Source organism: Manis javanica, chromosome 1 (genome assembly GCF_040802235.1).
Source record: "Manis javanica isolate MJ-LG chromosome 1, MJ_LKY, whole genome shotgun sequence".
Classification (NCBI taxonomy): domain Eukaryota; kingdom Metazoa; phylum Chordata; class Mammalia; order Pholidota; family Manidae; genus Manis; species Manis javanica.
In genome coordinates, this window is record NC_133156.1 from 48909047 (window position 1) to 48921149 (window position 12103).

The 12103-nt window shown below is 45.4% G+C and overlaps 1 protein-coding gene across 18 annotated transcripts in view; it reads left to right on the forward strand.

The window, feature by feature from the left end:
* The window catches only part of TENM2 (teneurin transmembrane protein 2), a 1157254-nt gene that overhangs the window by 1020329 nt on the left and 124822 nt on the right, over positions 1-12103 (forward strand). For 14 of the 18 annotated variants that reach the window (XM_073231863.1, XM_073231867.1, XM_073231893.1 and 11 more), the window contains 3 exons: positions 1039-1233; positions 6714-6914; positions 8624-8836. In XM_073231863.1, the coding sequence (XP_073087964.1) occupies positions 1039-1233; positions 6714-6914; positions 8624-8836 (609 nt within the window). The remainder of the gene's footprint in view (positions 1-1038; positions 1234-6713; positions 6915-8623; positions 8837-12103) is intronic. The other 4 variants (XM_073231871.1, XM_073231878.1, XM_073231886.1 and 1 more) reach the window with 4 other exon arrangements.

The following is a 12103-nucleotide window of genomic DNA, read 5'->3' on the forward strand; positions in this document are numbered from 1 at the left end:
GCAAACCAGGGGTCAAACATCTGTCTTGGTCATTTCTGCAGGTCTCTGAATGCCAGTGCCATAGCCTGGAGCCATGTCTTCCTTATAGGCCCAAATTAGATGACAGGTTGGAAACTGAAGTTCTTAAACTGATTCTGGACTGAAAAGTCCAAGCATCAGGGTGAAACTAACTCCCACTTCTGGTGATCTCTCTAAGTGGGGAATTGGCATGATTGAGGCCAAACTGGTGAAAATTATTGGTAATCTCATACTGGACAATCCCTACTTATCAGCAGCCTTCTTCCTATCAATAGGTGCAAGTGGGTCCCAGCTAAGACGTGAACAGCTAGAGGTTTCATGTCTGCAACCTGCCCTCCCCATTCCTGTTATTTTAATAGACCAGGCATATTTAATCTTTATACTTTATTATACACGATATGCTTTGAAATAGGCACAGTTTCTTCATGGTCTAGATAAATAAACTGAGGCATAGGAGATTGTGTCTCAACTGTGGCCCATCTCCTTCTTTTTTAATGAACATAAGCTTATCAGGAATAGAAGCCACTTAACCTAGGGGTAAAATAATCAGCAAAATGGGTTCTTATCCGCAGTACCGAAAACAGCATGTGAGTCCATGCAGTGTAATTAAGGGCATAGCTTAGTTTGGGCCCATCTGGTTTTCAGTGGGGCTCTCTGCTTTGTGAGCTTTGTGACTTCAGCCACCTAACTTGACCAGTCTGAACCTCATCTGCAAAATAGAGATCATGATCTAGCCTCCGATTCATAGAGTGCATGATGATCAAGTAATAAGGTGCACATAAAGCACTCTATGCCATGCCTGCCACATAATAAGCATTTAACTGGTGGTAGCTGCTGTTACAGTAGCATTTTTGTTGTTATCGATGTGGTGGTATTGTTTATTGGAAGATGGCCCTGCACCTCCATGTCCAAAGTTCTCAGCCCTAGAACACTGCAAGCCCAGCGGAGGCTGCCTTAAACTAACACAGCCCCTCAGGCACTGGCCCCCGTGACCCGGTGCTCTTTCTCTGATTTTTGCAGCCGCCTGCCCTGTCCTGTGCAGCGGGAATGGACAGTACTCTAAAGGGACATGCCAGTGCTACAGTGGCTGGAAAGGTGCGGAGTGTGATGTGCCCATGAGTCAGTGCATCGATCCTTCCTGTGGGGGCCACGGCTCCTGCATTGATGGGAACTGCGTCTGCTCTGCTGGCTACAAAGGCGAGCGCTGTGAGGAAGGTGAGCGCCGCAGGGCCTGGCTGGGCAGCAGTGGGGGCGGGAGGCGTTCACTGTCGGGACCTTTCTGACTTGCCCAGTCCCGGGCTTCACGTTTTGCAAGGGAAACTTCCACATTTTTCAATGGAAAAATTGAAACCCCTTGGCCTTGATGGACTTCTGAAGCTGTAGAAGAGTGGAGCTGTTCTGGAAAGAATGTTTTGTTTCACCCTTCTTTACGTTAAGTAGCTCCTTTTCTCTTCCTTTGTTTTTCTCTTAAAATTGCTTTCCCTGCCTTTGTCTTTCTTCTCTTTCCCGCTACTCCTCCTCCTCCCCTTCTTGCTCCTTTTCCTTTTCCCACCCACTATCTTTCTTCTTCTTTTCTTCTGCTGTAATTAAAGACCTTTGAATCTGGAATGATTAAAGGTAAACAAGAGAGGGGGAAAAAAAACACAAAAATGCATAATCCCCCGTCTTCCCCAGAACTGTTTTTTTACTGTTGCTAGTAATCTGTATCTGTGTAAATACTTCAGCAAAAATTAATATCAATAGAAAGCAGTCAGGCTTGAAAGACTATAGGTACCGGTGTCATTTAGAGACACCATGTAGAGCAAATTATCCTGGTTACCTACAATCACACAGAATTAGAGGCAAGTGGGTGAGCAGTGAGAGGGCTGGATGGGACGAATCCTGAAGAGCTAGCTCACTGTAGCATGCATTGAAGTGGCCTCTAGAGCACATGGGCAAAAATCAGGAGATGTGATAAACTGAATCTGATCCGATCAAACATGATTAGGGATCAGGCGGGTGGTTCATGGGGGAGGGGAGCGCAGGAATAGAGAGAAAAAGCACCTCTCTGGAGGTGTTCTGAAGCCAGCTCGAACTAGTCCTAGTTACTCTGGTTAGTACTTTTAGAAGAGTTATTTGGTACCAAGGTGTGGGACCAGTAAGGCAAGGGAACTCAGCAGAGCTGTCTGGCCTGCCCTGTTCTGTATTTGCCCATCTATCAGTGGTTGCCCATCCACTGTCTCTCGCCATGTAAAGCATCAGCCACTGTTGGCAGGAAGCTGAGACCGTGATGCCCTGGGTCCCTCACCCACTGCAGGTTCTGTTGTCTGCAGCTGAGCACCTTTCCTCTCCATCCATCTCTCAGTGAATGGTCCCCGTGTGGCGGCCACCCAGAAGAGACCCTTTGGGGCATCACATGCCCTTGTTATCTCTTGGTTTCCCACTGCCAAGGCAACGAGGAGTCTCCAGTGCTGCGAGGTTCTCAGACACTGTGGGTCAGTTTCCCGCACCACTGACTCAGGGTTCTCCAGGGTTTACAGAGCAACCCGAAGTTGCAGCCCTCACCATAAAGTGATGGCAGGGCCTTATACGTACATACAAATCTGAAGGCTTCCCTGGTGAAATCTCCCATTTCATGGTTTTCAAAACTATGGCTGCAGAGTCAGCTCCCATGACCTCATTCTTCTAAAATTTTCCAGTGCATCAGTGGTAACGCCCTTAACGGGGTCCAGAAGTCTGACCTCCAGATCTTCACTTGTTCAACTCTCTCTATATTTTTTCTCCTCTATTATAAAAGGTAGCCTCCCTCTGTCAGCATCATAAAACCAAATTGCGAGTTTGGACGGAGGAAGAACTGATTTAATAACCTGCTTGAAAGGTTAAAGTTCTTAAAGATAAATAGATTGCAGGAGGCAAAGCTGCATTCACTGAAAACAAGAGAGAGGCCAGTAATATGACAAGAAGGTTGAAACGACCTTTTGCATACAGCCTTTGGTGAGAGGGGAGTGACAGAGTGATGACATTGCCCATCTTCAAATCTTTCCCCTCTAGTAAAGATTGTGCATATCTGTATGAGCGGAATGTCAAGTGATTTCTCAACTTTCTTACCCACCGACCGAGTGTCATTTGAATGTTCAGAATGAATTAACCATCCAACAAAACAAGGAAGCCACATGGAACACTGTGAGAGGATGAAATCTCCCCTATTGATTTCTGCTACCCAAAATGAATGCACCGAGGTGATTCATATGCTGTTTTCAAAGTAGGAAATGGAATCAGAAAGTCTGGATCAGCACTTTTTCTTCCATTTAGCTTTTTTATTTCTGATATTCATCATAATCGTAGCGTTCAAACAGTTTACCTGAAATGGCCATGACAATGAAATCGATAGTTGCCATCCTCCATTTTTGCTGCATAAACATTGTTGTACTATTAGCAAATTTGCACAAGAAAATGAAAGGACATATTCGTGAGTTTTCATTCAATGACGTCTGGGAGAGTGGGAAGGTGATCAGAGAGGAATTGACATACTAGTTCAAGTCAGCCATGTTTTCATGTCAGTTTCATGGTTGAGTCATTTTTCAATGACATTTAACTTCATAAATGTAATTCATAGTTCTTCAGGGGTTTATAGTACATATTGTTTGTAAAACTCCTTGACCTCCTTTTTTATCCTTAGGGATAGAAATTGCATTCACAACCCTTTTTTATCAAACCTACAGAGGGCCCAAGACTAAATGAGTTCTAATGATTCCAGCTGCCAGGGGGCTGGTGTTGTAAGGTACATGGTACTTAGCTAGTAAAGGCCACTGTCCCCCTTTTAAGTATAATATCATTTCTATTTATAAAGCTTCATAAAACGCTACAGTTCCTCCTGCCTGCTAAAGACTTGAAGGATGTGGCCAGAAGACCATCTTATGAAATCGGTACCAAATTTAAAATTCCTAGTGAGAACTGCTCTTCTTAAAGTCTGAATTGAGTTATTCCATCAGCTGCTATAATTATATAGCACAAAGGGCATATTTACTGGTATCACTGACCAGAGAAAGGGTTAGTGCATATTTCTAAGTACAATAAATCATTCTTTTGATGACACTCTACTCCCAGGCTAATAAATCTCAGTGGATTTTCCTCCTTTCTTCGTATTGTAATTCAGGATAGAGAAGAGAAAGCTAATTACCTGGAAGAAAAGTACTATTTTCTTTTATATATATATGCTTTTTATTTCATCCTTTTAAGAAAAAGGTTATGATACAGTTTTTTAATTTTATTGAGCACTCCTAGCTGTTGGCACCTCACCAAACATTTTAAATAGCTAATTATAGGTGGAGAGTAATTTTTGAGGCACATAGCACCCGAGATATTTTCGTATATCTTTTTATTTTGCTATATTAGAAATGGGGACAGAAGAAAAAAACTGGAACTTTAAGATCTTTTATTAGAATAATATGGACAAGATTGATTCTGAGTCAGTTAGTTCATAATTTGCAGATCCCAAATTACACAGCATTCTTTCCAAAAGCATGAAGTTGTTAGCACAGTTTCTATTTCTTGTCAGTCCTTCACACTCGACATTTGTGTCATAACGACAAATGCTTACAGCAAAGCCTGTCATTCACTCTTGCAGCAATCATGAATTGAACATCTACTGTACTCCATTACCTGTGCCAGACCTGAGACAGCAGAGGCATTGCATGGCCTTTGTGTAAATGTCTTCCATGTGTTTGACCCTTTCAGTTTCTTTATATCCAGATGTGTTCTACCACCATGAATGAAGCAAATTTGAAGATATCAGAAAGGGTTAGTACCATCTGGAATTAAAATCCCCAAGATAGTGAATCAACATGAAAATAATTGTAACCAAAGCAAGTAACATCGTAACAAACATCTCCAACTAATAATCACTGAAATTCACCTTCCTGAGAGTATATTTCTGATTTTCTTTTAAATCAGTGGCAGCTTCCATTTCCCCATGGCTCAGATAGCTTTAGAGTGATTTCCATAGATAATATCTTCCTGAGAAGAACTGAAGGGGATCCTGAGAAGCACCTCTTAGCATTGAATATTCTTATTTTTGCCTCAAGAGACAGGCACTCTTTGGAAACTTTATGGAATACTGTGGTTTCTAATAAATTCAAATTCCTCAAGTCTGATGTCCCCCAGATTGAAATAGTGTGTGGCATGGATAATCTAAATGATGTGTTATTTGGAGCCAATGTATCATCAATTTTAAAACACACTGTTATTTCGTATGCCATAAAGACAGGGGGAAAAAAAGAAACTATACTACAAAAAGCTGGGACCCCAAGGGGTTACCATCCGAGTGTTATGGTGAACTATTTACAGACCAAAATTCGTGCATGTTTCAATCTTGGCATTGGGCAAAGAGAAATCAAAATCTTCTCTGAGATTTGAACTACAAAATGGCACACATACTCTCAAGGGACTGAGTAACACGCTCCGTGTGGTCTGAAAAACCTCAAGAAAAGAATTTAAGGTCATCTTAAACTGGCTGTGCCCCAGATGCTAGCAAAAGCAAATGCTTTAATCTAGGCCAATGAGCCTGATTTCTGAGCTGCTAAAATGAGAGAGAAATATATGTGGTAGTCAAATAAAGTGATGAGACCTCCCTATTTCTTTGACCCACAAGGCAACATCTGACACGGCTGCAGGACCAGCATTCTGTTCAAACCACTGTGTACAGGGCGCACTTCTCCAAGTGCCACTGCCTCACCTCCTGGGAACACCTAAGGAAGCTGGTCTGCTGCTAAAAAGCTCTGCTTATTCAGCCCCGAAGCTGGATGAATATCCAAGGTTTGGGGTTACATTCTCATGCAAATATCCTATCCTCAAGAACTGGCCTCTCCCCACTTTGAGTTGATGTCAGAATAATAATCTTCAAGTTACCTACTGGGCATAGCTGCTCTGATTATTGAAATGGCCAGACAAGCAGACCAGAAACTGGCAAAAAGGACAGTGCCTAGAATCTGACCATTAATTCATCTGATTGGCAGTCTGGAGGAAGGTCAGTGTCACGGCCAGAGACTCACCCATCCAGTGCACTCATGACTACGCGTAGGAAGGTTACCCCTTTTGGATAACCTTCTTTAACTTCACACCCAACTTCACCTCTTCCACCTGCACATTTACTAATTCCTTCAGCAGATGTGTGCTCAGAGGATGAAAACTAATTTTAGACTTAGCCTAAGTGAGACTTAATTAGGCAAGTGACTCATTTATGAGTTTCATTGGTTTCCCTTTTAATCCTTTGTTACCCTCAAAGTCAAGTATTAGTGATGTTAGAATAAGCCTCTCTACTTTCCTCTCTGACAGGGATAATCAAGTTTGGACATACATGTACAGACATCACCAATTTTCATGTTTCAGTCTCAGAAGCTTGGATATGGTTCAATTAAGGTACTAATGTTTATAAGCACAAGGTTCTTAAAGTTGAATGACACCTCTCTATCTGATTCCTCCTGATTCCCCTTTATTCTCTTACATTCTCTTCAAGTTTGAGATTTGGTGTTTTGACAAATAAAAGTCTTTAATTCCTTACAGGTGTTCTTCAAGGGACCACGTGTTGGCTGGGCCACTCCACTTGTTTGTGAGTGGAGAGGAATTGACAAACCACTGGTCCATCTGCAGTAAGCTGGTGTCTCCTGGCCCATCCCTCATCAGTGACAGAAACTTTTCCTCTGTTTTTTTTTTTCCAGTCGATTGCTTGGATCCTACCTGCTCTAGCCATGGGGTCTGTGTAAACGGAGAATGCCTTTGCAGCCCCGGCTGGGGTGGTCTAAACTGCGAGCTGGCAAGGGTCCAGTGCCCGGACCAGTGCAGTGGGCATGGCACTTACCTCCCTGACACGGGCCTCTGCAGCTGCGATCCCAACTGGATGGGTCCCGACTGCTCCGTTGGTAAGCCAAGAGGTTTTCTCCATGCTTTCCCAGTACCCGCACCCTGTGTCCCATCCGTGAGCCCAGGCGGATGGGCAGCTATGTGTCTCACTGGGCTCGGGACAGCAGGGCTTGGCTATGGCACAGTGTCTCTCTTACCGTCTTCTCCTCGGCCACGAAGTCTGTGATCCTGAGAAACAAGAACACCGCGTAGGTTCTTGTGCCTCGTTGGTCTGTCACCGCAGATGGATGAGGGCCTGGGAGGGATGCTTCCACTGGCATTATAGGTTTTCTTATCTAGAGGTACCAGAAAACAAAACAGAGCAATTCAGTCCCAGGCAAACTGAATGGAAGGTCCTGTAAAATACAAAAGAGGCTCCCTCGGGGTGCCGTGTGAACATGTTATAAAACTCTGCAATACTCCGGTGACAGGAAAATAATGAAGTTGCACTGAATACTTTATTTTCCTAAAATTCAGAGTATGTGTCTTAGACCTCCCGAGTGACCTTAAAATGGAATGGTTCAGCAGTTCTGGCCAGCCCCCACACTCCCAAGTACGGTTCTGCTCACCCTGACAAGTGCCCATCCAAGCAAGTGATCTTCATTCTGCCCCCTTCCTCTGGGCAGTGAAACAGCTGTCAGACTGCCAGGGCGATCAGGAAGGGAATATATGTGGAGCTTTGCCTACAACGGGAAAGGAATGAATATTTCATTCCAGAAAGTAAAAAAGAAATGTCCATTCAAATGGGCTATGTTGGGAGGTCTTCTCAGCCCACTCACCTCTGGCTTCAACTCTGATGCCGGTGATCCAGGCCAAGCTCTTCAGAGGACGGGGGCAGAGGCAGCCCTAGCCCCAAGGCCCTACCGTGCGGCTGGTGTGCCGTGTGACTCGGAGCTGCTGGCCCTCCCAGTGTGGTTTCCCCTCCCCTGGCCCCCTGAGCCGTGCCACCCACGGGCGGCTATTGTAAGGATGAATGTCTGGCATGTGCTTGTCCTCGAGTGAGAGGTCTGGAAGGCCAGAGAGTGCATATCTGTCTGTCTGTCTCCTCTCTAACCACAAAAGACTTTGAGCTCCTTTGAGAAAGAGGCTGTGTAAGGGCAGCACAATTACGTGGTCATCACTGCCACCAAGGTGGCAATCCGGGCGATGGGTGGGTGTGCGGTCAGCATGGGGTTGGGGCTGCTGGGTCCCCAGCTGGCCTGTGGTCAGTTCAGGCTCCCCACAGGGAGAAACTCCCAGCTGGCTAGGGAGTCAGAGCCCGCAGATGTCTTTTCAGGTGGGAGCTTCCTGGGTAGCTTTACCAGACTTGGTGGCCCCTCCATCCTGTCTGACCTTCTCCTGGGATGATCTCAAGCTCTAGAACAGTGGTCCTTACCCTCTAGTGCACATCAAACGCACCTGGAAGACTTGCTAAAACAAATTTCTGGGCCCCACTTCCATAATTTTTAATTCAGGAGATCCACTCAAGGCACAAGAATTTGTATTTCTAGCAGGTTCCAAGGAGATGGTGATGCTGCTGGTCCAGGGAGCCCACTGTGAGAACCACTGCTCTAGAAAATGCCTAACAATGAATTAATCCTCAGGCAGTGGAGAGACAGGCCTCCCAAGATGACATACCTGCTGCGCCCTGGGGCCTGCTCCAGGGTCCCAGGCCGTGTGTGTGGTCTGGCCCCCAATGGAGGGTTTCGCCAGCTGTGGTATTGAGCTGTAATCATTGTTTTTCTTCCAGAAGTGTGCTCAGTAGACTGTGGCACTCACGGCGTCTGCATCGGGGGAGCCTGCCGCTGTGAAGAGGGCTGGACAGGCGCAGCTTGTGACCAGCGCGCGTGCCACCCCCGCTGCATTGAGCACGGGACCTGTAAAGATGGCAAATGTGAATGCCGAGAGGGCTGGAATGGTGAACACTGCACCATTGGTAGGCAAACGGCAGGCACCGAAACAGGCACATATTGCTTTATTTTCATAAATCGTAGATATATAGTGATGGTCGTGCATTGCAACTGGCTGTTCCTTCAGGGACACGAGTGCTCCCAACATTCCTGCTGCCTCTCCAAATCGCCAAGGGGATAGGGAGGGGGAAAGCAAGGTCCCAGTTGGAAAGGCTTTCCCTTCTATCCTGAGTTCCAGATTGGGAGACAAGGGACCAGACCAGATGAGAAAATCCATCCAAATTACTGAGCTTGGGGAGGAAGAAATGTACACGCATGGGAAATTGTCAGGGCCAGGACGTTTCATGCATCCCAAATGACTATGGTCCGCAAGTCTCCCCTTTGGGAATACTTACCCAGCAGGCTGGATCACTGGATCCCTGCTTGCTGGCAACAATTAAACTCACTTATTTCAGACCAGGTTAGATATAGGGAGGACCCCCAGGTTTCCTGGGTAGCCAGGCACCACTGTAATAGGTGTGAGCATTCTCTTGCTGTCGCACAACATGGCTTCATCCTTGGGCTCCAACCCTCCCCATCATCACCACCATCGTTAAATGTCTCCTCTGGCCCCACCTCATTCTCACTCAGCCACCTCTGTATATAAGCATCTGGACCATGAATACTTTTTGAAAGATCATTTTCTTTTTTGAGAAGCAAGAGTTCTCAAGTTTCTTCAGTTTTGTTTTTGTTTGTTGTCATTATCGTGGTTTGGGGTAGGGCAGTATTGGATTGGATGTATCCAATTATCCCTTAAATTGAGAAGAAGGAGCCAGCGCTCTCTGGTTTTCTACAAGTCTCCAACAGTTGGATTACAAAGTTATCAACTTTTGAGCATCATTTTGCCTCTAGATTTTGCTTTTGTTGTTGATTAAGTCAGATCCAGGGTTGATTTCATGCCAAGCTGGCTAATGTACTTGCTTGCAAGGAAACTCTCAGAGAAGTTTCCAACCAAACTACTAACTTGCCCCCTTGCACTTACCGCTGATTCTAGCCAGCAGGTCTGAAGCCCCTCACTCTGCCCTAGTCCAAAAACCCCTGTCACACATCAGCAACCTGGAGTGAAAGACGGGGTTGGGAGCTTGTTTTGTGGCTGACTTATGAGTTCAGACTCAATTTCCCATGCTGTTCATTTGGGTGGTTAAACAGAGATAACGTGCACTCTGCATTGGATTTCCCCCTGTTCCACCTAATTGGGCATCCGAGGGGCAGCATGCCAGTCCAGGCCACCACCATAGCACTGGGACCCTGCCGGGACAGTCTGTTGGCAGTGAATGGTTTTTGCGATCTCGCAGTGATGCTTCAGATCCCACTCCCCCCGCAGTGCTTTCATCTGCAGTTCCCTGCAGAGCCTGGGGGGTCATTCAGAAGACTTTCCAGGGAGGGATGTGCACAGCCCACCACAGAGACAGTTTACAATTCTTACCAATAGCTTCCATTCTTCAGGGGCATTCCTCTTGATGCCCTGTCATGCCCAATGTGACTTAAAGAACCCCCCAAGCCCCAAACCTCCACTGCCCCCATCAGTCCACCTCCCCAACACACAAGAAAAGAAGAGCTCTTGCCAACCAATACCCTTTAGGTAGAAAACCCTACTTTCAGCTCATACAATCCAGCCTCACCTCCACTTTGCTGTCCCTTCCCCACACACGCCGAGGGTTTAGTGCCCGCACGGTGATGCCTGATAGCTCTCAGGCCTGCAACCCATCTCTGAGACCAGCTCACAAGAACACAGCCCAGGTGAGTCAGAGCAGAGTTTGGAAAACTATGGCTGGAAGGCCAAACCTGGCCTGTTGCCTGTTTTTCTAAGGCTTATGAACTAAGAATAGTTTTTATATTCATTAAGTGTTGAAAAAAGAAGAAAAATATTTTCTTACATATGACAATTATATGAAATTCAAATTTCACTCTCCATTAAACACTGTGTTATTATTAGAGGACAGCCATGCCTTTTGTTGATGTTACTAGAGGACTCCCACCCTGCATCTGGGTGTTGAGTGATTGTGACAGAGACTTTAGCCCACAAAGCCATTTGTTATCTGGCCACTTACAGAAAGAAAAAAAAAATTGGCTGATCCCTGAATTTGAGAGTTGCACAAGTTTTGACAGAGAGGAGGAAAGAGGTGTATCAACACTCACTTTAGGAAAAGGACCCCAGTTGTGACTTGGAGGCTATCAGGGCCCAAGAGAAAGGGAGAAGGCCCACATATCCAGTCCAGTGTGGGACCAGAGAGAAAACAGAAACTGAGTTGAAGTGCCTCTAGGGCCTTTGGAAATGGAAGGACGATGGTCACTTTAGTATCCACAGAAAATGGTGAGGGCATGGCCAGCAGGAGAGCACAGGAAATGCTTTGTTCTATCTAGTCTGTTGGGTGAGATGAATTGGAAGAAGGTGTTTCTGCTCCCTCAAGTGTCTGGTTCAAGTTTCATATCTCCTTGTGCTAACATACGTGGTATTTCGAGAGACCTAGAGAAAGAGGAAATCTGTATACCCGGTAAAGCTCCCAGCAAAGAGTGGTGGTCCCAGACGGTCTCTGGTTCAGAGCTCTGATCTCACGTGACTATGACTTCATGCCACATGAGTTATAAACATCTTCATCAACAGAGTCTTTTCTTATGAGAAATTAAGGCTCTCTCATTTTATTAGTAGGATAGATGCTTTCTCCTCATAGTTATGTTCCCTGGGATTTGCTCAAAAAAGCCAAACATACCTTGGCTGGTGAGATTTGCTGTTCAGCATCTAGATATGTTTGGACGCACATAATTGCTCCTTTTGCTGTTCAACCTCTGGCCCTAGAGCTGTTTGATGGAGTTTTAGTCTTTTATTTTGAGCAGACACTCCTGTCAATTCATTTTAAGTAAATGCCAGAATTTACAAGCCTAGAGTCAGTCTACCTCCTCAGGGATACTGACAGCAGAAAGGAAAGAGAAGTTCGTTGGTACTTTCCCAACAGAGCCTCGGATGCTATATTTTGAAAATAGAAAATAAATAAGAATGAAATGGCACTTCGTCTGTAAACAACGTGTCGGGAGATCTGGGGTAAGACATAGTCTGGTGCTTAGTTGGGGGTTACTTAGGTTGGCTGTGGCCTATTTTCAGAAGGTCATAGGGAGGTGGTCTCTTTAGGGTTATTGCAAATAGTCAGCTGAACAATTTTCTTCAACTTATGGGTCACATTTATTTTGCTGAAGGAAACAAGAACACAGATGAGGGAGAAAGGATGAGGATAAAAACAGACTTCTTAAACAAAATCTAGTGAATTACCAGGATTTACCCATGT